At 42.4% G+C, this 25,020-nt stretch overlaps 1 protein-coding gene across 4 annotated transcripts; it reads right to left on the bottom strand.

Moving 5' to 3' along the window:
• Positions 1-5,341: 5,341 nt before the first annotated feature.
• On the bottom strand, positions 5,342-23,546 carry CUNH1orf159 (chromosome unknown C1orf159 homolog). 4 transcript variants are annotated; one of them, XM_061351476.1, is made up of 10 exons: positions 23,301-23,546; positions 21,700-21,816; positions 17,310-17,400; positions 15,832-15,907; positions 13,812-13,916; positions 12,907-12,972; positions 11,462-11,596; positions 9,353-9,378; positions 9,008-9,038; positions 5,342-8,033 (listed from the first exon to the last, which is right to left on the bottom strand). In XM_061351476.1, the coding sequence occupies exons 3-10, from the start codon at positions 17,379-17,381 to the stop codon at positions 7,936-7,938; spliced, it is 609 nt and encodes a 202-aa protein (XP_061207460.1). In that variant the 5' UTR covers positions 17,382-17,400; positions 21,700-21,816; positions 23,301-23,546; the 3' UTR covers positions 5,342-7,935. The 4 variants fall into 4 exon arrangements, with proteins under 4 accessions (XP_061207460.1, XP_061207462.1, XP_061207458.1 ...); XM_061351478.1 differs by lacking the exon at positions 23,301-23,546 and adding an exon at positions 22,918-23,095; XM_061351474.1 differs by lacking the exons at positions 21,700-21,816; positions 23,301-23,546 and adding an exon at positions 17,551-17,962.
• Between the last annotated feature and the right edge of the window lie 1,474 nt (positions 23,547-25,020).

Genomic DNA, 25,020 nt, shown 5'->3' with positions numbered 1-25,020 from the left:
ACCCAGAAAGGTTTTACCTGACCTCCTCCATGCTCTGCAAACCAAGCTGTGCTGCCTGAGGTGCTCTCACAGTAACTGGCTACGTCTGAGGGATCTCCCCCCTCTAAAAGCCACTGATGGGCCCAGCTGGGATCAAACTCACAGCACCAGCCTCCAGCAATCAGGCTGCAGGCACCAAAGCAAGCAGCAAGCTCCTTCAGATTGAAGGACATCCTCAGGACCTACTTTTTTACCCATGTTGTGGAAACCTTCACACAGGACACTCCAAACTCTTCAAGTCTCAGATTAGCCTGTGCAAACTCAATAGAAGAGGCAGAGCTATTGTTCTGGTTCATCTTGCTTGGGGATCCAAAAGAGAATGAGTGACCAAACCAACATCCAGATGCAAAAAGCTATGCCTTATGCCCTCTCCAAACCCTCAACAACTGGTGAGGTTAATGTCATGTAAATCATGCTTCTAAACACCTACAGAAAGATCAGTGCTTGGTTGGTGACCCCAGCCACTGGACTTCAGCAACACAAACCACACCAAGAGATCAGGGCATGAGCAAAGTCAGGATATGAGGTTTAAGGTCACACCAAATTGCCGCATGTAACACCATATTCCATGTAGATAATGGTATCACTCCTGCAATAGAAATGTAACTCTCTGGCCTGATTAAAATCTCATCCTCCCCTGCTTTAACTGGCTCTTTAGTTAAGATACAGACCATAAATTCTCATCAAATGAGCAACCAGTTCAAGTAATACTTAATCTTCAGTGGTGCTTGTTGCATTTTGTCAGGTATTTGACCACTAGAATTGCAGGTTCAACCTATTCCTTCAAGATGAGGTTTTACCTTATCCACTTGATGGCACATATACAGAAATTGATTATTTATATCAACTATTCCATAACTGAAAGCTGTTCCTGAGATTTCCTCTGGTTCATTTATCAGCACAAGCAGCAGAGAAAGCTAAGTCATGTGGATGCTAAAGGCTCAGTGAGAGAGCAGAGTGCTCTGCAGTGTGCTTCTCAGCTGCTCGGATTCAAAGCACAATATTAAAGTAACCATACCTGTGGCCTTTTTGACTTCTACTGAACATGAAAAGGGATCCCAAGGGTTTAATTTCATAGGTCTGTGCAGTATTATGATATGGAGACTCAGGATTAAAGCTGCCAGAGGGGAGACTGAGCTGAGCTCTTAGGCAGAAGCTCTTCCCTGTGAGGGTGCTGAGGCGCTGGCACAGGGTGCCCAGAGAAGCTCTGGCTGCCCCATCCCTGCAGTGCTCAAGGCCAGGTTGGACACAGGGGCTTGGAGCAAGCTGCTCCAGTGGAAGGGGTCCCTGCCCATGGCAGGGGTTGGAACTGGGCGAGCTTTAAGGTCCCTTCGAACCCAAACCACTCTGGGATTCTATGAAGACACAGAGCTCTCATTAGTTGAAATCCTGTTGACTTACAACCAGCAAAGCTACTGAAGGTCTGCTTGCACCTAACTAGGTAAAGTTGCCATTATCATGCTAAAAATGATTCTGTGGGGTCCCCAAAACCTGAAGAATCATCTGTCTCATCCATCATTTCTGCACTACCAAGACTGATTTGTGGTTTGCTGCTAAACTTAAAGGTGGTGGTCCAGCCAACACCACTGAAATATGACTGAGTGCCATTCTAATACAGCAGGTAACAGTGTATGCTCATTTTTGACACAGAAAGGGGTCGTGGTGATGGGGAATGCAAAACCCACCCTTATTCTTGGATGCAGCAGACATGATGCAGTTCTGCTTGAAGGCAGCAGCAATATGAACTGAATTACCAAGTGTCCCAGTTCTGAGGGCCTGGGATATGGGCAGTTATGTGTTAGGAGAACTGCCAAACTCATTTCAGAGCAGTCAGACTGCAGAAACCTGCAGTCAGTAATGATCTGGCCTTGATGTGAATTGGCAGCAGATGCTGATGAAAAGCATTTTTCCCCTGTTTGGAACATATCTGATTGCAAGTGCCCTCAGTCAAGTAAGGTCCTGAACTACTTACTGCTCATTTCTCAACACATTACAAACCAGCAGTTCATTATGTGGTGTATAAAGTGGCATTGCAAACAAGATGCCTCCTTACAGTTAACTTATTCCTAAATCATTATCCTTGGCACAATTATTGCTACAAACATTTCTGTAGCTGATTTAAGCTCTGCCAAAAATAGTTGGAGCAGCGTTTAAAATTAGCTTCATTTTGTGTGTATACATCTATATATATTTATAATACACTCTTTTTGCAGGTCTCCCTTTTCCTTACCCCCATTGAAAGGCTCAGATTTCATTATGTAAGTCTAGGAATCCTTCATATCCTAAGGAGCACAAACATGGTGGTGCCACCTCCTGTCCTTTGTATGTTGTATCTTGGGGGCCTGCACTGTGAACACAATGGAGATAACAGAGAAAAAGTAGAAGAATGAGGTTTTAAGCTTGTAGGAAAAGGTTGTGCTCTAGGAAAGAACAGTTACACATTGATTTATATATATATACAAGGAGAATAAACAGCCATTGGAATAATCTTCCCAGGGAAGTGGTGAACTTCCCAGTGTTGGACACTGTTAAGACAGGGTGCTGGGCATCTTGTCTAGATCATACTTTGCTAGAAAGGTTGGATCAGATAATCCTTGAGGTCCTTTCCCACATGGGATTCTATGATTTAAATGGGAATAACAGCCATCAGAAAACCACTGAGTTTTCAAGGCACTGACATGAAGCTATAGCAATGAGATGAGCTGCTGGACTGTTCTGCAGCACTGGGGAACAGCCTGAGTGCTTTAGGAAGCAGAGTGCTCTGCTCCAAATAACTGCATTCCCATGGGGATGAGACTGTGAAGCCGAAAAGAACATTACCATTTGATGGAGGTAAAACTGCAACAAAACAGATGACTTGTGTATAAACAACACTCATTACAATACCACTATGACATGTCTAAAACCTAACCCTTTCCCTATTAGCCCCGTTACAGCACACAGCAGCTGTAATGGTAAAGACGGAATCATTCGGAGCGAATACCTCAGAGCTGCACCACCTCTTATTGAAGCTATCATTTTAAAGCACTTTTACCACTTTACTGAGGGACATAAATCACCAGGCTCCGAAACAGGAAGTGCAATTATGTGAACACTGTGGCTTCCAATCAGTTAGCAATGAAACTGTGTCAAGGCTATTAAAATGATAAACATTATCGTGGCTCTTTTTTTGCCTTCTCACCAGGGAGCATTAAAAATACATGACAAAAATGCAAAGCAGCCTTCAGACACTTCAACAAACCTCACAGCGTTGGTGGCAAGAGCCCCACAAGCACACTTTAGATCCTGACTGTATCTTCAGTGCACTCTTTCCGACTTAAAATGAACTTGAATACATTCTGAGGGCAAGCAGGTCTAACTTTGCTTTGGTTATGATGCTATCGCACCGTTGTACGCACCAGCTTAGCGCAGCACCACTACCTCTCCCTGCTAAGCTCAGCTATTCCAGCAGACAGCACTTCCTGCAGTCATGCCACTGAACCTCTCCCCCCAGTTATCTGCAGATCTCAAGTAAATGAGAGCCTCAAGCTTTTGTATCCACTTACGTATTCTTTCCTACTCTTCCATTCTCCTTGTCCATGCAACTTAGATCGTGTCCTGTGTAACTGTAGAAGGACAAGAGGAAAAACCTTAGTGTTCCCTTCTCCCCAGTTAGCAACTAAGTTGTACCCCAGCTTCTCTTTCCACTCCCCTCCAATTTCTTCTATAGTTTAACAGCTTTCAGCCTTCAAATCTTACTGTCAGCGTGTTAAGACTTGTGCCTGGAATCCCAGGTGTATTTCCAAGCAGTGCTCCCAAGAAGCTTTTGATGGAGGGAAGAGGAAAAACAAAATAATGCAGAAAAGGACACAAGAGACAACTTCAGAGCAGAGTTTCTGTGAACTTTGATTAATTCCAAGGGGAAAGCAGGTTGAACCTAAATCATGATGTTTGCACAAACCTCTATCAGTTAATCTAGCAAGCTTCATGCAGCAAAATACTTCAGTGTCTGTGTGCAGCATCGTTTCTGTTTCACTCCTTATGCATATGACACCAGCCTTCTGGAGGGCGTATCACTGGGTAAGAAATTATAGTGAAACACAAGGTTTTAGACTTAGCATTTTAAATAATGCTTGTCACAGCCTCCCATCTACAATGCACTAGCCTTCAGATGTGTCATATGGGTAAGGGACACAGCTCCTCTCAGGCGTGCAAAACACACTGTCAAATCATCCCTTGTTGTACATCCACTTTCAGCTTCGCCCAGCTCACTCCCTGCTGACTGCACCTCCTGAATTGGGTTGGGTGAGTAACAGCAAGGACACTCAGTACTCCCTAAAGGCTGTTACATTTTGGTGTACATGGTGGTCAGGGTCCATTTAACTCACAAATCCACTTTCAAGCCTTCCTGTCCCAGTGGGCTTATTTTCCAGGTTGGTTTCTCTTTGTCTGTGACAGCGTCACCTTGGCTTTGACAACAAAGTTTATTAGACTTGCCACAGTGCATGCACAGGGGGCATTAAAGCATTCGGTTCATCTTTCCTCATCAGCATACTTCACCCAAAGCAGCATCTCTCTCATACATAAGGCTACTTCAGTTAGTTTGTGAGGGAAAAAGAGCACTGCCAAATTTAACTACTAGTATTGCAGACCATATGGCTCAGTATCCCAGTTTCCTCTGGCTCAGCTCTTGTTATTATGGATTGTTTTGGCAACTGGAGTTAAGAACACAAGACAGGTTTGTAAGAGAAATCCAGCAAGAGAACCAAATTCCCAGGGAGGGATGGGAAAGGGCAAAAAGAGCACACTTTAAATTAAGCAGAGATCAGATGGGGGAAGATAGCCAACCCCCTAAACACAAGACCATAATCTTCACTTCAACTGATAAGAAATTGGCCCGATTATCTCAATTTCTGGTATATTTGGCACTGTTTAACAGCCTCCTCTTTTAAAGCTTTCTTGCTACTCCTGCTACCTTCTTCAAATGATATTTAAGTAAACACTCTCTACTGTGAAAACTGTCATTTACTAAAGCTATATTCTCTGCTAATGAGTTACTTCCGTGCCACTACACTAAGGCCATTACGGGTGGCTTTTGCCATCCAGTTATAAGGTGTGAAGATAGATCCTGCAGAACAGCTTGGCTCTCCCTCCTCTACAGCAGGACTGGGCAAGATCACACAGCAGACCTTTGACTTTCTCCCTTTAGTTCTGGAGAAGGTAACATACCACATGAGCTGAAACAATGATCTACTTCGGGTGCTCATTTTGCTCCTGTCATTCTGTGCTTGAGAAGGAAACACATGAAAGACCTCCAGAGTCCTTAAAATAAAAAAGGTCAAATATGTTTATTTTGGCACAATTTAAAAATATACAAATACATTAAATATCAGGGGTCATTAAAGCCAATTTCTTAAAATATATAGGTAGGGATTATTATTTAGGAGGGAGATGGAAACCAAACCACCACATTATATATCTGACAGTGCAAACGGATGAGAAACTGTTTAGACCGAGAGTCTACTGTGTCAAACAATAACAAAAGCTGAACAGTTCCTGAAACACAAGGAAAATAGTAGAAATGTTCCATTTAAAAGAGTTTGTTGGCTGGGACAAGAGCATGGAAGGGGAAGAGAGATGTTATCATTGAGACTTGGCTGCACAGGAGTTCGAGCATTAAACTCAGTTACAATATGCACTTGAGGATAAGAGTTCAGACAGTACAATGACATGAATAATCCTTCAATAATTTATGTGTAGAAAGAATATATTAGCAACTAAGCGACACAAGAATGCACTATCATTGACACACTGGCAAGCAGAAAGTCCCTGCTTTCAAAGGTGTAGTTTCTTGGTATTATTTGCATAGTTACTCCTTTTTCCTTAGTGGTTAAGGAAATATTCAGCAACTAAGTTCAGGAAAAACCTATGACCTCCAGACATCATTTCTACCTGTGGAAAATGGCAGCAGCACAGAGATAAAAGACATCAAAATGACAGAAACAAAACTGCCACTTCCTGAACTTGGAAGATAGGAACTAAAAACACATTTCAGACTGAAAGGGCCTCAAAATGGCATTGTCTGCTGCCTTCAGTTTTGTCAAGTAGAACAAAAACTGTACTTATCATTGGGAAAGACAATCTTAAGTTTCTTCATACAGCAATTCAGGCTTTGTTTTTGGCATGGGGGCCTCTTCATGGTTTGTTCGTTATCGCAACTCTTTGCCCTAGCTTGTTCGGATGCTACAAGAGATCTCATTACTTTGTGAGGGGAGAGATAAAAGTCAGTACAATCACACCGAACCTTACATAAACCCAGGTCTCTTCAATAAGATAAATATATCTCCTCCCATTCCAGTTCTCATCTTTTAGCCACTGAGGAAAGGGAATCTGGATCACAAGGTTTGGACTCTCCATATGGATGTCATGTCAGCTCAAGACAGTTCTGTTCACATTTTCCTGAAAACAAGAACTGACTGTTCCACTTTATGTTCATGCCAATGGATGCTGATGAAGAGCTTCCAAGTGATTTATTTTAGGAGCACAGCCCCACAAGGGAGTGCCAGCTAAACCAAAACGGGCAACAGCAACACAGGTAGGTGGGAATGCACAAGCTGCATAGTTAGAATTTCACATATGGTGACAGTGACACTCGGACCGATTTAGCAAGCTCAGGTTTTTCACTCAGTTCCCCTGTCACCCACTCCTATACCCATACCAGTGTGCCCATTGCACTGATACAGGTGTCCACATGGCAGCAGAGTCAACCACATCAGGAAAAGTTGGTCAAAGATAGTCTAACCGAAAAAATACTACTTTAATTTCCTGCTGAGGTGACTCCTCAGCCACACCACTGGCATAGGATGGGCAAGGACAAGCATGAAAGGAGGAGTTATTTAGCTGGCACTTCCAACAAGGAAATACTTGTTGAACTCTGTCTTAAGGTGCTGGCCTGCACATCAGGCATGTTAGTGAAGGGCTTGACCAAAGAAACTCCTTATTGCATTGGGAGAAATTCACCTGACCTCTCCAGTTCATCTCAACGCTCACTGACGTGTCTAAAGGATGCACAGCTTCCATGCAGGAATCTGGGTTTCCCTTCAAGTGCTGTGTTAAGGGAAGGAAGCTAGCAGAGACAGTCTTGGCAGCACACACATAGCAGCCTATCAGTTACAAAGCCATAGCAAATGGCTTTTTATCCAAGGACTCAGCTGAGGCCAGATGGAAAAGCTTCCCAACAAATTCCCACACGTGGGATTGGACCCCCATACTGACCATGGCCTTCAAAAGCACCGAGAACGAGAGTATCTGGACAGTGTGTCTATATTCACAGTTAAAAACCAGGGTCAGCTATGTCAAAGGCTGAAGAGAATGCTTCAGGAGGCATTTTTTGCTTCAAAAGGATACTGAATGTGTTGTTATAGTGTCCTAGAACATTATAGCAGTGGCACTTAGTGTCAGCATGTACAAGTGGGTCCTTCAAACAAGTCCTCATCCTTGAGTGATTCCAGTATTTTCTGTTAGCCTGCAGCACCAAGACATTGAGCTCTGGGGACACAGAACACATCACAACACAGGAAGAAGAACAACTTGCCAAAACTGGAAGTGTAACAAAGAAAGGCAGATTCTTTATAAAGGTTTCAAACACAGCCTCTGTAGGAGACAAATGAAACCACAGAGCTGGGATAGTGCATTTCAAGATCACCAAAGCAGTTCACTGAACTGGATGTAGCCTGTCATCAGTGTCTTTGCATTAGTTCATTTCTCTGTTAACATTTGGCACAATCCCTTTTGACACAGTAATTTGGCTTCCATTTAGGTCAGCTGCTTGCGATGTTTTCCTGGCACTTCAGTGGATTCAGAAAGAGCTTCTTTCACACTGTGTACACTTATCAAGTCCTCAGTCAAGAAGGAAGGCTAAACATTGCTGACCCTGGTTTCGGAAGAAGAGATCATAGCAGCAGATGCAGATGTCACTAGTGACCGCTCCCGTCTGACATATCGTGGCTTCCGAACTGAAAGGGTGGGCACAGAAAGATCATTAGCACCTGTATTAGCATGCCTTTATCATCCATTCATACCACCACAAGCAATCCAACACTTCCCGAGTGACCAAAGTCACTCTGGACCTTATAAACCCCAAACACATACTAAAACCAAACCGCAAAACCCCTACATAGAGCTGATGTGGCAAAAGGCCACAAATCCACTTGTTAAGCAAGCTTCTAATAGACTAATAAATAAGGTGCTCGTTTCAAACTGGCATCTCTGTTATTTAGAATCATAGAATGGTTTGGGTTGGAAAGGACCTTAAAATCACCTAGTTCCAACCCCCTGCCATGGGCAGGGACACCTCACACTAGACCATGTTGCCCAAGGCTCTGTCCAGCCTGGTCTCAAACACTGCCAGGGATGGAGCATTTACCACTTCCTTGGGCCACCTGTGCCAGGGCCTCAGCACCCTCACAGTAAAGAACTTCTTCCTTGTATCTAACCTGAACTTCCCCGTTTCAGTTTGAACCCATCACCCCTTGTCCTATCACTACATGAAGAGTCCCTTCTCCAGCATCCTTGTAGCCCCCTTCAGATACTGGAAGCTGCTCTGAGGTGACCACACAGCTTCTCTTCTCCAGCGTTTACAGTACATGCAGCTTTCCATTTACAGCCCTAACAAAAAGCTCCACAACTGGACTTTCTTAATTGTAGCACCTTGATTAAGAAAGGCCCATGCACACATGAGAAGCAAGACCAGGAATGTAGCTGAACTCAGAAGGCCATTATTTCTTAATATCTTAGAAGACTGGGTCAGTCTCACCTGTTCTGTCACTATCTGGAAAGTTCAAGCACACAGACAAGGTATTTTACTGTATGGCCCTGGCTGAATAAATCCACTTTCCTACTCACTCTAAATCTACACCATTTTCTATCATTTTTTTGCCTGCTTTTCAATATGAGGTGAGTAAAAAGGAAGCCAACAACAGTTCCTCACCTGAAGAAGATGGGGGAGGTATCATGGATGCCTGCATAACAGAAGAATGAGCAAGTCAAACAAGGAACCTTTTGCCTTCACAGTCTTTCATTACAAAATACAGGAACATTTTAGGGTTCTAGCACTATTTACTGTGTAAATCACTGGAGAAAGTAGCTCAACAGAGTCTGTATGGTCAGTATTTATCTTTCACTTTTTTCCCCAGTTTGGACAAAGAACCCCAAAACATCTTTTATTTTTATTTCAGATTAAGTAGCTCCCTGATAAACTGTTAGAATGTGAAGTTATGATGTACTTGATGTTTTATGCTTGCTTGCTCCTACTGGAAGGGCAGAATTTACTTACTGTTTCACTAGGCTGGAGAACAGATGCTAAAAGAGAGAGAGAGAGAGAGACTAACCATCATTAATCTAGAAGGCTAGAACTGGTAGTGTTCTAAACATACATGCATGCAACAGAGCAGTTCCATTGTTAAAATAATAGTTTTGCAACAAAGACTATCAAACCAGAGCAGAACATTCAGAAATCCCATTAGTAGGATGGACTTCCTGTAGGAATCCTTTCAGGATTAGAGGTAAAGGGTTGCAAAGTTCTCCATGTATGACTTATTTTGCTTGCAAAGAAGGTAGTCACAGCAATAGCTTTTTAATGTGAAGCCTCTTCAATAGGAAAAACAGCACTTGGAGCCAACTGCCAGGCAGTACAAATATTAAACAACTGAGCAGTGAAAGATGCAATCCTTTTATACAAGAGGTTGCTGACTTTATTTGCCATGTGACAATCATTCTCTAGACAGCATGAAAGCTAACATGATAACAGGCAGAGAAATGTTTCTAGTGCTTTTCCTTCAGAGGACATCAGTGCTTTAGCTTGCTGGGCCAGAGTGCACTATCAGTACAAAATGCAGCTGTCAGACCAGTATCACCGAAGCCTCAGAGATCTGGTGTCCTGACAGCTTCAAAATGTCATAGCACAACAGCTCCTGGCCCACTTAAAAACTGAAGGAGAATCTTGTACTAACTGTATTTACCTGAAGACACGCACCAAAGCAACCTAGGGCTGTCAATATGGCAGTTCTGATTAGGATACTAGCAGTTCCTGTGGCACTACTGATCAATTTAGACCTTTAGTAGCTACTTTGACATGAAACATCACACTCCTCACAGAGACTGGGAATGTGATGATCCATGAAGTTACTATGACTGAATACAATACTATTAGCCAAACAATTGAACAATACTGCTCTACCTACACCCTTTTCTCTTTTTAAGCTTATTTCTATTATGACAGGCTAGCTTCAAATTCAAAGTCTTGTAAGCTGTGAAAGAAGATAACAGAAGGTGTATTTATTTAGCAGACCTAACCAGTAAACAGCTTGCTTTCAACAGAAGGAGCTCTAACACAGCAAATGCTGTGCCACAGGTTGTCATGGGAATCATTCAAGGGGAATACAAAACTGTATAGAAGGGGTGAGACGGAGTCATAGATCAAACTCAGTTTCACACAAAACACTGGGCAGAATGGAGACATCACATCCCACTATTTGCTCACCATCTCCTAGAAACTGCAGACCAGTAAATTGTGGATGCATAGAACAACTTCAAACTGAAGCATCTGAACAGGCCAGATGTCTGCATAAAGTCTTAGTGCCCTATAGCTAATCACATTCCAGGTGTTCTTCCCCTAGCTTTTCTGTAGTCACTTTGGCATGAAGTCAGCTCGCTGTGTTTTAGTTACATGGCTTCATTGCCCATAAGAGGGATGGCAGAAATCAAAATAAATTTCACTAAAAAAAGAAAAGCTAAGGGGTGTTTGCTTTAAAAATAATGAGGCAGTTGACTCTTCCAAGCCCCAGTAGCTCCTGCATCCAGAGGGCAAACACAGGTGAATGAGGAGTGCAATAATGAGGAACCTCACATTCCATTCCCTTTCTCTCACTGACACATCCATGGTAAGTACATTGCCCTTTAGCATTACAGTTCCCTTCTCTCCAAACCAAGAAAAACAACTGTTTTTTGTAAAGCTTTATAGATACCTGGCATTTTGTGTACTGAAATAAACAAATAGTATTAAGTTCCATAATAATGCCCTCTGTGCAAACAGCACTCATTGATTCCTTTCCTCCCTTTTTGAAATCAGGTATCAGTGACAACTAATGTCAAGTACTGTACTCTGCAAGCCTTTGAAAGCCATAGCTGTATTAGTGAGAGATACTGTGTGATATGCACCCAAGCACAGGGAGAAGAGACATCTTAAGCACTGCTGTGAAAACATGATACCATAAACACATAGCAGGGGGAAAAAAAGTCATTAGTTTGCATTGCTTCGGATGATCAAGAGACAGCAGTAGGTACAGTAGAACACTGCCAGGAAGAAATTGAAAAGGTTTTCAATTGAGAAACTAAGCAAAAGCCAAAAATGTAGAGATTAAATAGACAATTAGAGGTATTTTACCTTTATTTCTTCTGTAGAAAACGTTAGGAAGTTTATTGGCACGTTTGAGGTAGAAGAAAGAAGCAACAGAGAGAATCAGGAATACACTGATGAAAAATGTCCCTAAGATGAGAGAGGCTGCCACTTCTGGGCCCCCTGTACAGAGACAAAATATTTAAAGAGAGAGAAAAAGAGAAAACAGACCATTATTCACTAGAAATCTCTTCTAACAGAAGGGTTAAAGATATAAAACACGTTCCTGATATTCACAGGAGGGGAAATAAAAAGCTGGTGGTGTGTTGTTTTTTAATATACAGACAGACCTCACTGAAACCCTTGCAAAGACCTTTCAATACTCATTTCATTCGATGAACAACTTCCTAGTGCAACCTGCCAAATGTCAGGGAAGCCTCAGTCCCTACTTTTCTGAAGATACCCACAAATTCTTAATCCATCCTTCTGTTTCTTTGATATAACTTTTGCAACCAGTGCTGGAAGGCAGTCAACATTAATACTGTTCTTAAATGAAGTCTCCTAAAGACAGTACCTGTCAACAGACAATATACCACTGGTACAGTACACCCGATATTATGTTTTCCACAAGTGACTGATACAGAAACCATCCCCATGAGACAAACACTGGCAAAAGGTGCCCTCCCTCACCTCTATTCTGCTTCCCCTGCTTCAGAAAATGCCCTGTGTATTTATTCTGCTGCTTTATTTATTTATGATCCCAAAGAGCAAGTATTTTAAGAAACAAAGGTTGTTCATGATCTTGTCACAGGCAAACTGGGACAACAGATCTGACAAGCTCTGCTTGAGAAGCCTTCATTCTGAAGAGCACTAGATACTTCCAGTCAAGTATAGATTCATGCCAGGACAAACGTTAGAAAGGCATCAGCAGCATCCAAGTATGAAGCTAAAACAATCATGATTTAGCTTTCCTTTTTAAGAGCACTGACCTAAATCACCTCATTTGGCATCTTATCTCTTGCAATGCTGCTATCTAAATAGTCTCAGTTTGTATTATTCTTACCAGTGTCAAACAAGCATTTTTAGGAGATGAATTAACAGAAGTGAGTGGTCAGCAATGATAAAATCAGCCTATAGGAAGACTAACCAAGATGTAAAACTTGGGTCACACATTGCCTCACTCCCAAAACCAAAGCTCTTGCAGCATAAGGTTCAAAACTCAAGTTGTGGAGTTTCATAAATCACTTCAAGATCACTGGGACAAGATGAAAGACCCATTCAGTAATACACAGTTACCTCAAAATTCAGCTCTAAGACTTACAAAAGATTCTGCTGAGAACAAGCCAGAAAAAGGAAAAATGGCTTTTACATTTAGATTAAAGCCTATGCTATAGAAAAAACCATAACTTGTTTCAAATGCAATGTCATGAAGGGGCTGGTATGCAGTGAATAATCACAAAGCCTGCTCTCAATAGCTGTTTGCATTTACTCACCTATGTTCTGGATGAAAGGAGTCACGGTGCTTATATTCATTTGGAAATTCATTCCTCTGATCCCAACTGGAATCAAAGAGAAGTTTTCTTTCAGTAAAATCTGACAAACGCTACAGGTTTGTTGAAAGTCTCAATAAAAGGCTATTATATTTCTGAGTAATTATTTGATATTGTGTAAGAATCCTGATTTCTCCCATGAAAAAAAATCATACTTTACAGTATTGTTGAGAATTTCAAAAGAAAGGAGCAAACAAACATCATAAAGTATCCAAAAAGAAAAGAATTCACTTGTGCATTTCCCACTTAGAAACGAAGTTTCTTATCTCTTCCATCAGAAATGTTTACAAGGAAGTGAATGGTTCTCACCTCAAAGAACACACACTAAATGAATCCAACCTTCTTAACAGAGATTTTTCAAACAGCTCAAGTACAGTCTGAGCTGGTTTCTGCTCTGGAAAAGTCTCCAACAGCAACTGCCTTTTTCTTACAGCAGAGATTAAAGCAGCCACAAAATTCATGTTCACTTTATGCCTGGCACAGGTCATACCCTGTAAGTTGAATCATTTTGATGTTTTCACTTTTTAACGTTGCATTTGGCTTCACAGATTAGGTACTTTAATACATATCAAAAGCTGTATTTGTTTCCCCCCTTCTAAACTCTTGGAATGTTTCCACTCTGCACAGTTCCTGCAAATCAAAGTTTCCATAGGTTTTGTTACATGTTCAAAAGCTCTCAGTTAAGTCAGGACTTTGGGAAAGGTTGAAGTGTTACAAGGGAGAGGGGAAAAAGTTAATCTGAATCCTTTGATGCCTTCTTGAACACTCTTTGCAGGATCACACATGCAAGGAGAGATTGCAGTACCAAAATCCCCCCCTTCAAAAGAAAGGGATGGTAAATGACTCACTATTTCTGCATTCAGTCAGATTGTAAACAGATGAAACAGGAAGGGTTTCATTTTTGCATTTAATGCAGCTGCTACTACCATCCTCATTCCATTGTCTGTAACAACCTGCATGAGAATAAGATGTACAGAGGTGTGAAACAACAAAAGCCACCCTGGAGTCTTCAGAAAGAGGTAGAGGCAACGAACTCCCTCTGTCTGGTTGACCAGTTACAAACATCTCCTGCTTCCTATCATGTTATACAAGTTAAAAGGTTTCATTTCAAAGTGCTTATTCCAGGACAGATAGAATCTTTCAAGGGCCTAAAAGGAGAAAGAGTTACAAACAACTCCCAGAGGGGAATTTCAACATAGCTCCATTCACTGCCTCACATGTTTTAATTTCAAGAAGTGTCTCACAACTTGTAACTACCCTCAATAGTAAAGAAAGCAACATAATTTTACATTTTCAGAGGTCATCCACTGTCAAAACAAAATTTAATGCCATTTTAATATACTGTATCGAAAATAGGAGTAGGCAGGGGCAAAGATGCTAAGAATCAGTGTTGTTGGAGGAAGAAAGATGCTGAGGGACCTATTGTCAATCACTTGAAGCTATAACCACAAATACTGCTACAGTACAGTCTTTTCCCCATGCCTCAGTCTTCTCAAGTATTATACTGTTTGTTTCACTTTAAGGAGAAGCTAAACCTGTTCAAACTATTCCGTGACAGATGGCGAGTGGTTTCTATCAGTCACCCTACCATGCAGGCTGGAAACTGATGAAACTTTCATCTTGGCCTGTGTCTTCAATGTTCAGCTCTCTCAATTTACGCTTAAATGCACATATTGCTCTGTCTTTGTTAAGACAAAGTAAAAAATTAGGCACATCTTCAATAACAACTTCATCTAATACAATAAAGCTGTGGTGGTTTCACTTGAGGTTTAGACTTGAGACATGAAGATTAGAAGGATATTCCTACTAGATCATATTACAGTCTTCATTTAAAGAGAGAAAAACTTCCTGTGCTGGCTGAAATCCAGTTCTATAGAGCCTTGAGCCAAACTGGTATCAATTATTCCATAAAGCAAACCATTAGTAAGGTACCAATTTGAAAAAGCTCTGCTGCTATGTTTTCCTTAGAGGGAAGCAGCACGTTTGATGCTCACAGTAATAAATCACGTCTGACATTTAATCTAAACATGAACAGATCCAATGTAAAGGAAAGACTTTCTATAGTAATAGGAAGGAAGGATCAAAGTAGTTAGCTGACACCAAAGGTATTGGCAGATTATCAGTTCACAATAGGATTCAAGAGAACACAATCCCATAACCTGGAGACAGTTGACTACACCATATCTAAGATAATTTAGAAGCAGAAATGAACGCATTAAATGAAGCAACAGGTAGAGAAGCTAACAACCCAGTGAACATAGGTTTAAAATGCTTTAACAACCGCCACAAGGAAATGACTGAACCCAGAAGTGGACCTCAATTTTAAAGCCACTAATTCTTCACTCACTTTTACTCTGTCATTTGAAAGAAAATGGCATTAAAAAAAGAGCTCACCCTTTTGCTACTGCTGGAGAGTGGCAAAAGAAGTCTTCCACTTCCTTTAGAAGAAAAACAACTCTACATGTAAGGCTCAAGGAGGAGTGAGGCATTCTGTGCTAACGAAGCAATACCAGTGTAATTCTTAATGCTCCCTTCAATAGGCATTACAGCATTTTTGCTTTTATGCTCATTATAGGAGCTTTTAGGGCTTTTAAGCATTTACAACAGCCCTTACCACAATCCAACTGCACACTAAATAAAAAAAAGATAGAGAATAACCTTAGTAATAGTTGTCTATTCTCCTTACCATGCAAGGACAACATTTGTGAGTCATAGAGGGCTTTACCTTGTGTATACAAAGGAAGAAAGACTTCAATAGGTACATGCACTAATGATTTTTGGTTTTACTCCCCAGTTAACCAGGTGCTGCATTTTGGTGTTAACTATCAAAACCCATGTGGAATTTTATTAAACATTGCCACACCATACCTGGACTGCACTGGTTGGATACTGGACAGGAACTGTTGGAATCCAACATATCCACACAGCATTCAGTTTCTGAAACCTAATGAAGGAAATTACATTTCACACAGTTCTTCAGTTTACTAAAATGCTTCAACAACACCAATCTACAGAGAAATAAGCTGTAACTGCAGGTAAAACGTGCTGTAACTCTCTTGCTGCACTAAGCAGCCATACAAGGAGAGAACAAGCTAGATACACCGTCAACCTGATTCTGACCTGGCTGCTGCTACCCAAACAAACGCTTTGAGAACAAATGCACACTCTGCCATCGACATTGGACAAAGCCTCCAAGAACTGCTTTAGAAATATACTTGCTAAATCTCCAGTGAAACACAGTTCAGCACCACACAAATATCCTGAGAGATTTGCTCAGAAATACTATTGCAAAATGAGTGGAAAACCCCAGTTTTCACTAAATTTCCCACGTTGCAAGTGGTGATAACCTCTACATTCAGCGAAGCAATCCAGCAGAACTACAAAAACTTCCTCCTTCTACATTTAATAGAAAAGAATAACTTCATGTATCCTGGAGGCACGTAGCTTATTTTTATAAAAGCCAGTTTCAAAGCTATTTACAAATTACAACAAGCTATGACATAAGCTTAGAGGTAAACAGTTGTAAAAAACTCGTATTAGGACCAGCCTGGGTAGACTTGGGCACAGCCACTCTCTGAATCTGTACAAGCAAAATAAAACACAAAATCCCCAAGCCTTTTAAAGTTGTGCAGGTGCATTCCCCTAAAGAATACAGCAAGTCAAGTCAGTCTTTAAAAGGGTGAAGTATTCTTGGTGGAAAGTAACAAGACCTTATCTATATTTACCCATAGAAGTAACTTAAATATACCTAACAGGTAACAGCCGGTGCTACCCTGCTTATCAGCAAAAGCCATCAAATCCAGGAGTGACAAAGATCAAAGCCAGCAGGGGAAATGTCTGGGACTGTCAAAACTGAAATTAGGAGGCTACAGTAAAGAGCCAAAAGATCTATAGATAACATGCTTAAGACCAGTTTCTTATGGAGTCTTGTTGTTCAAACTCTGCTGCAAGCAGAACTTTATACTCAGTGACTTGAAGCAGTGTTTGCTTCAGAGCTTTTCAGACATTAGAAAAGTTAACTTTTGGGTAATCCAGGTTTGGGGCTGTTTGTAGTCAAACTGCCAAGCAGCTTGAAAAGTGGGATATTTTGGATCATGCTTTTTTCCACACAGTGTGAGGTGTTGTCAGTTGCATCCCTGATTGCCTACAAGCACATGATGAGGAAAAACTCAATGCTGTAACAGGCAATCAGCCACCACAGCAAATTGACCCATTGTCAAAAGTTGCAGTTAATGACTGCTAGCAGTATAGATTATTTCTGTTAAATCAGAAAGCCTTCTATAAACTGCAGTGTCAGAGGAAAATAATCTGGTTTACAGCACAACAAAAAACCATGAAGTACCTACCGAACTTTCAGTAGATTTGCTGGCAACTTCGGCTACAAGTCTAGTTAAGAGAAGCACATATGGCACCTCCATGCCCAGGAAAGACACAGATCTAAATAAGAACAGGGAAAGAAATCAATGTTCTATTAATGACACAGAAGTTATGCTTGCCCTTTGTTAAGGAACTTTTGCTAACACATTTATTTGAATGCAGAGGCCTTTAAGCTAAATCTGCTGGAGGGGGCGTGGGGGAATGACTTACCCTAGGTTCAAGATACAAATTCGAGGCATTCAGAGTTTTCCCTCCAGCTGCAGAGGGGCAGGTTTCTGGCTATGCAGACTGTGGTTGCTAAGGAACAAGGAGCCTTATCAGTCTGCTCCAAACTGGGCCATGCAGAGACTACTCCACACCCAGGCTCTAAAAATCAATGTGATTGCAACAGAACAGTTACCGCCTGGCACCGCTGCTGATAAGCCTCCCCACAGCTACAGGCTCCTCTCTGCAGCAGTCAACTGTGATGGATTTGGAGCAGGACAAAGAGCATCCACCACTTTGGAAAGGCAGTACTGCAATCATTTTTGTTCATGACAGCACAGTCATGAAGCATTAATGAAGTCTGTTAATAAGCAGGATTTCTCAAGTGCCCAAGAACAGCTCTCCTCAACATGGAACAGAGTTATCACAGCCAGCCTTGCTCTCTTCCCCCTCAACTTTTGCCATGTAACTCCACACATCACCTAAAGGAAGTCCACATGCCTTTAATTAAATTGTTTGGATAAACTAAAAAGCACTATTGTTCAGACACCCCCTATGTCAATATTATAGTATCTGCCTATTCTGTAGTCAATGTAATGCTGGAAGCCACATCCAGTTCTCAGAACTACTGTACCTGCAGCCTGGTAGCTTTAGGAAAGCGTAGTCTTTCATATGATAAATAAAACATAGGGATAGACAAGTCTCTCTAACCAGAGCTTAACAAGAGGAAAGCACCTGAAAGGAAGGAGGGGAAAACTCCTTTAGTGACTCATTTCACAGAGATTTGTAGCTGGTTTTATTAACTAAGAATCCAGTGGAGGAGTTTTAAATGACGGCAAAAGATGTACCATGACCCCTGGCAACTTGCTTTTCTGAGGAAGAAAATCACTGAGCATTTCCTATGATTAATTTCCTTTCAGTTTTTTAAATCACAGCCTGTTGCCCCACCTTCAAAACAAGCTTGATGGGAAAACTTGTATCTTCCACCATCAGCTGAAAGCTCTAAGATCAACGACTGAGATCCTGGAAGCCAAACTCCAGCCTTAGTGCTAGAACTAATTTTGACAGTTAGTGAGGATTGGAGCGGGGGGGGGAAGGTTTGCACTGTTGTGACACCTTCCAATCTAGGCATAACAATGGATGTTGAGTCTGTCAGCAGCCGTGATTTCATCAGTTTGCATTTATATACCCTAATGTACCTATAGTAAAACAAAAAGCAGGAGATCAATGGAAGTGCAATGTTACCTGACGAAGGTTTAGACAGCACCTGATCAGCCATGCTGTTGGAAAGGGAGATTATAGGAACCAAGAAATGTAAGTAGCAAGGAGCCTTTTATACACACAGATTCAGCAGAGTGAGATATTAAGAACTAGCCAGCTTCAGGAATGGCACTGCCACCACATCCTGGGTGATAATTAAGATGGAGAATGGCAGTTTATACAACTACTGGCAAGTCACGGCACTGCCAAAACCAGCAGGGAATGTTTAGCTTTGGGAACCTTATATATATGGAAAGATACATTTACAATCTACAGCTAAGCTTATACATTGCTGACTAAAAAGCTTTGATGTTATTTTTCAACAGTACCTGAGATGACAAGAAACCTCAAATGCAAACACCTCCTTTAACAGAAGAGTGAAATCATCTCAGAAGATAAAAGGAGAGGACCTTTCTAGAATGCAGCTCCTACACCCAAGGCCGAGGACACCCAGCTGAGAGCTTTGATGGTAACCATTTCTTCTTGAGTACGTTTGAACACAACAGAAACTACTTACAAGTCAGTAAATGATTGCTGAAGCAGGCATTGCACTTATCTAGTTTGCCAGAGAGCTTTCCACTTGTGTCTAAGTGTACTTATATAAATGCTATGAATAATTCTGGTTTAGATTACATTGGGTATAAATTAATTTACACATTTAACCTCTTAAAAACAGGGGATTTCTTTTCATGCCTTTCTTGTGCAGTACAAGTAGCATAACTTTAAGGTTCTTCAAGGCAGTCCAGTGGAGTCTAATATTAAATGATGTATTTTAAACAAAAACACAGAGTTTGCCTTATTACCTATCAGTTTTCTGTAATCTATCTTCAGAAATGAGATACTGCTGCTTGGCTGAGAAACAGTTCCTCTGGTGAAAATAGAGTTGGTAAAGACATTTGCTGATACATTCTTCATTGTTTTGGATGCTAGGCAGGGATTTTGTCAATACCTTATTATTATAATAGCTGTAAATACTCAGAAAAGGCAGAAGAAAAAGGAATTTGTTTAAACAAGTATATTCTTGTTATGTAGAAAAATACTTATTTGCAGGAACAACTCATACTGAACGAGAAAACATTTGTAAAACTAACCCATTCTAAGCTCCTGAACCTCCTCTTTGTGAATGCAAATAGCTGTACAGCAAAAGCTCAATAATGGTTTTATTTCCATTCCTGAAATAAATCAAGATACTAATCAACAATACTGCCACATTTATGGGCAGATACTTGTTCACAGCCACTAGTGATTCTAACAAACTAGAACATGTGCCCTGCAGCTGTTCTGAGCAGAAATAGAACACAAGATCTATCTACCCTCAATTCATCAGCCAATATTTTTTATTTCAGTGAGAGACAGTATCTAAGCTTATATGTATAAATATCTCTCTCTATATATATCTAAGCTTATGTATACACACACACACATATATATGCGTATGTGGTTGGTTGGTTGCTTTTCTGTTTGAACCAATTTTAATCACAGGAAAATGAAAGCAGAGATGAACAAGCTGCTTTAAAACTTCCAAACATAGGAGATGTATGTCATATTTCCTCAGTTTACATTTTACTCCAGGTCCCAAAACCACTTCTTCACATCCTGCTGGATTTGCTCTCTGCCAGAAAAAATTAGAAGCCTATTAACATAATATATAATATTAATATATAATAATATATAAATAGCATCTGCCTGTATGAGACAGAAATTCAAGCTCTTTTTTTAGGCTAATACCCGGGAAAGATATCAGACAAACTTAGGCATCCATATTCTTTATATGTAATCATCTAAAAAACATATAGAGTGTTCCTAAAGTCTGGCTGTGCAAGGTTGAAAAGAGCTTGTAACTTGTAAGTCAGAGCCTAAATCAAATGCAGAACTTCCAAGACAGTAACGTTAGGTAGGGATTTGTACTGTTAATGAGTCTTCCTAAACCCATGGAATCAACACAACCCATTTTACTGCTTTTCAGCCACAAATCAATCATAACTGTTCTACCGATGATATTTTAGGCCTTAATTTTAACTTCAGAAAGGAAAAAGCCCTAAAGCCTCCAGGACATTCAGTATACACCAATACCAAGTATGCCTCTGAATGAGGTAGCTGAAGCTTCAGTTTTTAAATTAACTACGTGAATGTGATCAGGATCAGACACAGCAAAACCCACACAAATTGTTTTGCACACCCACAGCAGAACAATGTATGACCCCTAGAATATGTTTCGTGTTTGGCAGCGTTTTCTCTTTGGATTCTGGCAAAAAAAGAAAGATAAAGGCATGCACAAACGGGAGCCCAGATTAGAAAGTATTTATGCTCGAGATGCCAACACAGTTTTGGGAACACTGACTTTGTAATTAAAACGCGTATTTCACACCAGAGTTCCACATTTGAAACAAATTTCAAATCACTGTCAACTTGGATCTCAAGTGCCACCACACACAAGCTAAACAGATCAAGATTCACTAAGGGAATTCTTCCTCTCATTGCTTTTAAAAGGAACTCAATTCATGAACACTAAGCGCTAGAAGGCATTTTCCTCCCACTCCTGGAAGCAAGTGATCTTTAATTCATCTTTCTACCTACATTTCCCATACTAGAGCTGTGTATCTATTATTTCTGTTGTATCATCAGTGTCTTTCTTGCTTAAAGTGCTGTTGGAGGACTGCTTGAGTAAAGTAATCTTTTCAGGTACGTGGAAAAGGAAACACTACCTACATTTCAGGTGGTTTTATAATTCACTCAGCAGACCAAAGAATGAAACTCTATCACACTCATTCCACTGCCAAAGGCTCCTTAATTCTGATGTGACCTTGAATTAGTCACGATGAAACAGCAATACCAGGAAAGTCAAAATGCAGCCTCACAAGCAACAGACTTGTAAAGGCCTGAACTCTCACTCACCAGCTCCTTCAGAGGCATGCACCAGAACACTGCATCTTCCCCGGATAACACCCAACACTTGCGGTATGCGGTTTACTGCTGATTTCTCATTGACGCTGCAAGTGTTTCACAATAAACCTGCAAGGAAGAAGAACAGATAAGGTTGTGCTTAGAACAATCTTTTATAAATTAGAGCTGAAGGAGGACTTGCTTTTCCAGCTTTCTTAGCATGCACCCATGCAAAGAATGACTATCCCTCCCCTTACATCAAAACAACTGGGTAACAGGCCAGCAACCAGCAATTAAAACCACACGCACCTTCTGTTTCAGACAATGAAGATACCTACTTTAAGCTGGGGCTTTGCTTCAAAAGCAGTTATATGCTTAGAGCAAACACCAATTAACACCAACAACGAATTTCTTGTTGTTCTGTCAACAATAAGTCTGGCAGTAGTGCATTCTGCTGTTACAACAGTAGTGGCAGCCTCTAAAAACAGAGCAGAACTGAATACAAGTGCAATCTGGTTGCCAATAGCGTAACTATACACTACAGGGAAAGATGCTTTGGAAGCTGAAGAGATGCATGGCCTGAATAGTACAATAAAACTCTGTGTTATAGAAGCACATATTTGCTTGTGTATCCAGAAAAATAAAAAGCCCAAACCCACAACCCTAAAAACTCTCCGATTGACAAAAAACTGGTGAACTGAGTTAGTTTATTAGGAAAAAAGTATCTAAGGTTTTATTGGACCAAAAGTTTTATTTTAAAAGTTTATTATAAAGTTTTATTATTATAAAGTTTTATTATCTCCTATGGAGCCAGGCTGAGAGAGCTGGGCTGGGTCAGCCTGGAGAAGAGAAGGCTCCTGAAGGGGAGACCTTAGAGCAGCTCCAGTGCCTAAAGGGGCTGCAGGAAACCTGGAGAGAGACAAGGGCCTGTAGGGACAGGCCAAGGGGAATGGCTTGAACCTGCCCGAGGGGAGACTGAACTGAGCTCTTAGGCAGAAGCTCTTCCCTGTGAGGGTGCTGAGGCGCTGGCACAGGGTGCCCAGAGAAGCTGTGGCTGCCCCATCCCTGGCAGTGTTCAAGGCCAGGTTGGACACAGGGGCTTGGAGCAAGCTGCTCCAGTGGAAGGGGTCCCTGCCCCTGGAACTGGGTGAGCTTTAATGTCCCTTCCAACCCAAACCATTCTGGGGTTCTATGTTACGGAGACGGTTCGCTGCCTCGAGAACGCCGCACCTCAAGGTGAATCCCATCATGAACAAGCGCCCTTGGTACAGCTGGGCACGACGGGGGACCGAGGGGCGACTCTTCCCCAGCCTCACCCCTCACAGCAACCCCGCACCGCCGCTCCCTCAGCCCGCCCGGCCCGCAGAGGGGCTCGGGGGCTCTCCCTCCGCCTGCTCCGCAGGGCCAATACCCTTCACCCGCCCCTTGGGGCGCCGCTCCGGGGCCGGCCCCAACACCCTCCCCGCACCGCCGCCACCGTCCCCCGAACAATGGGGCAACGCCCGGGGACCGGACAACACCCGGGGGCTCGCAGCCCTCCTTCCCCACCGCCACACCGCAACCGCTACCGCCGCCAGAGCGTCCCCGTCCACCCGGCCCCGCCGCTTGCTCACCTGAGGAAACAACCTCCGGCAGCACCGGCGGCAGGTTCCCGTTCGTACCCCCCGCCCTCAGGCGGTGCCCTGCCCGCTCTTTCCCGCGGTGACCTGGGAGTTGTAGTTCGCTCCTGCCGGACAACAGCCCGTGTTCACCGTAGGGACCGGTAGCTCGGAACTACAAGTCCCAGCAGCCCCAGCGCCACGCCCTACCTGCACCCCCCTCCGAGCAGGTGAGTGCCCTCCCTCAGCCCTGCCCCGACCGGCACCGCCAGCTTGCACGCAAGGGATGCTGGGAAGGGAAGTCCCTCATCCCCAGCAGAGTGCTGGGACCAGCGGGTCCGGGCACTACGACTCCCAGCGTGCCAAGCGCGGCGGCCGCCATTTTAGGCGTTGCTTGGCAACGCGGACGCGCAGGGGGGCCTGTCCATCCCTCTCTCGCCAAGCGGCGATATCGCGATCAAAGGCTTAAATATTTCATTAAAGAAATAAACACTTCATTAAAGTATTAAATACTTCATTAAAGAAGTGCCAGGATAGGGGACACAGGGGCTACAGGACGTAGGGACTCCTTCCAAGCCTTTGCACATTACACAAGTCTCTGGGTACCACCTGACAGCAGCCTCCATCACATCTCATCCCAGTGAACAACTGAAACATGGTAAAGGGCAGGATCTTGTGGCAAAGCCAAGACTGAAACAGAAGGCAGGACAAAGGCAAAAGTCACCTTCACACCACAGAAGTTTCCTAGCTCTTGAAAAGGAGAATTGAGATTTGTTCCATTAAAATACAGTAAAATACCAAGATTATAGACAATGCCCAGCATCATTTGGGTGAAGATATCGATCCTATAAAATGCCTTTTACGTGGGAATGAATAAATTCTTTGACAATTGTTCTCTCCTGGAGCACATTTTCTCCAAGAAAAACTGAGTGTAATAATGATACAAATATTGACCAAGAAACCCCAAATTCAGCTTTGCTGAATATTTATAACTCTACAGATAAAAACTAAATGCAGCTTTCCAAAGAATTCCTAATCTGGATAGCTCAGAGCAACTGCAATTCACTGCAATTTAACCCTTTCAAAGTAGGTCAATGCTTCCGAGCAGAACCTATGATCCCGAAGAAAGACTGAACAACACCACTTACGGTTGAAGAAACCAGGAGGAATTAGAATGCACCAGTCCCAGAGCTGCTCCCAAAGTGTGGAATGATTCAGTTCGCTTTGCTGAAGGTGGGTGGTTCAATGTGCTGCTTTCTGCTCCCTGTGTGCAGCACCCAGTGATAGAACCACAGAATGGTTTGGGTTGGAAAGGACCTTAAGCTCATCCAGTTCCAACCCCCTGCCATGGGCAGGGACACCTCACACTAAACCATGGCACCCAAGGCTCTGTCCAACCCAGCCTTGAACACCACCAGGGATGGAGCATTCACAACCTCCCTGGGCAACCCATTCCAGTGCCTCACCACCCTAACAGGGAAGAATTTCCTCCTTATATCCAATCTAAACTTCCACTGTTTCAGTTTGAACCCATTACCCCTTGTCCTGTCACTCCAGTCCCTAATGAAGAGTCCCTCCCCAGCATCCCTATATGCCCCCTTCAGATACTGGAAGCTGCTCTGAGGTCTCCACGCAGCTTTCTCTTCTCCAGGCTGAACAGCCCCAACTCTCTCAGCCTATCTCCATACAGGAGGTGCTTCAGCCCCTGATCATCCTCATGCCTCCTCTGGACTTG

This window comes from Neopsephotus bourkii, unplaced genomic scaffold (genome assembly GCF_033783945.1).
Source record: "Neopsephotus bourkii isolate Nb327-2 ecotype Australia unplaced genomic scaffold, CSIRO-AGI_Nbou_v1 NB_593, whole genome shotgun sequence".
Lineage (NCBI taxonomy): Eukaryota > Metazoa > Chordata > Aves > Psittaciformes > Psittacidae > Neopsephotus > Neopsephotus bourkii.
This window is presented reverse-complemented; position numbering and strand designations above follow the sequence as displayed.

Coding starts and splice junctions, on each gene's coding strand:
- CUNH1orf159 (XM_061351474.1), bottom strand. CDS start 17,579: ATGCCTCGAATTTGTATCTTGAACCTAGG. Junction 17,401..17,550: donor ATTTGTATCTTGAACCTAGG/GTAAGTCATTCC, acceptor GTTCTTATTTAG/ATCTGTGTCTTTCCTGGGCA. Junction 13,917..15,831: donor ATCCAACCAGTGCAGTCCAG/GTATGGTGTGGC, acceptor ATTCTCATGCAG/GTTGTTACAGACAATGGAAT.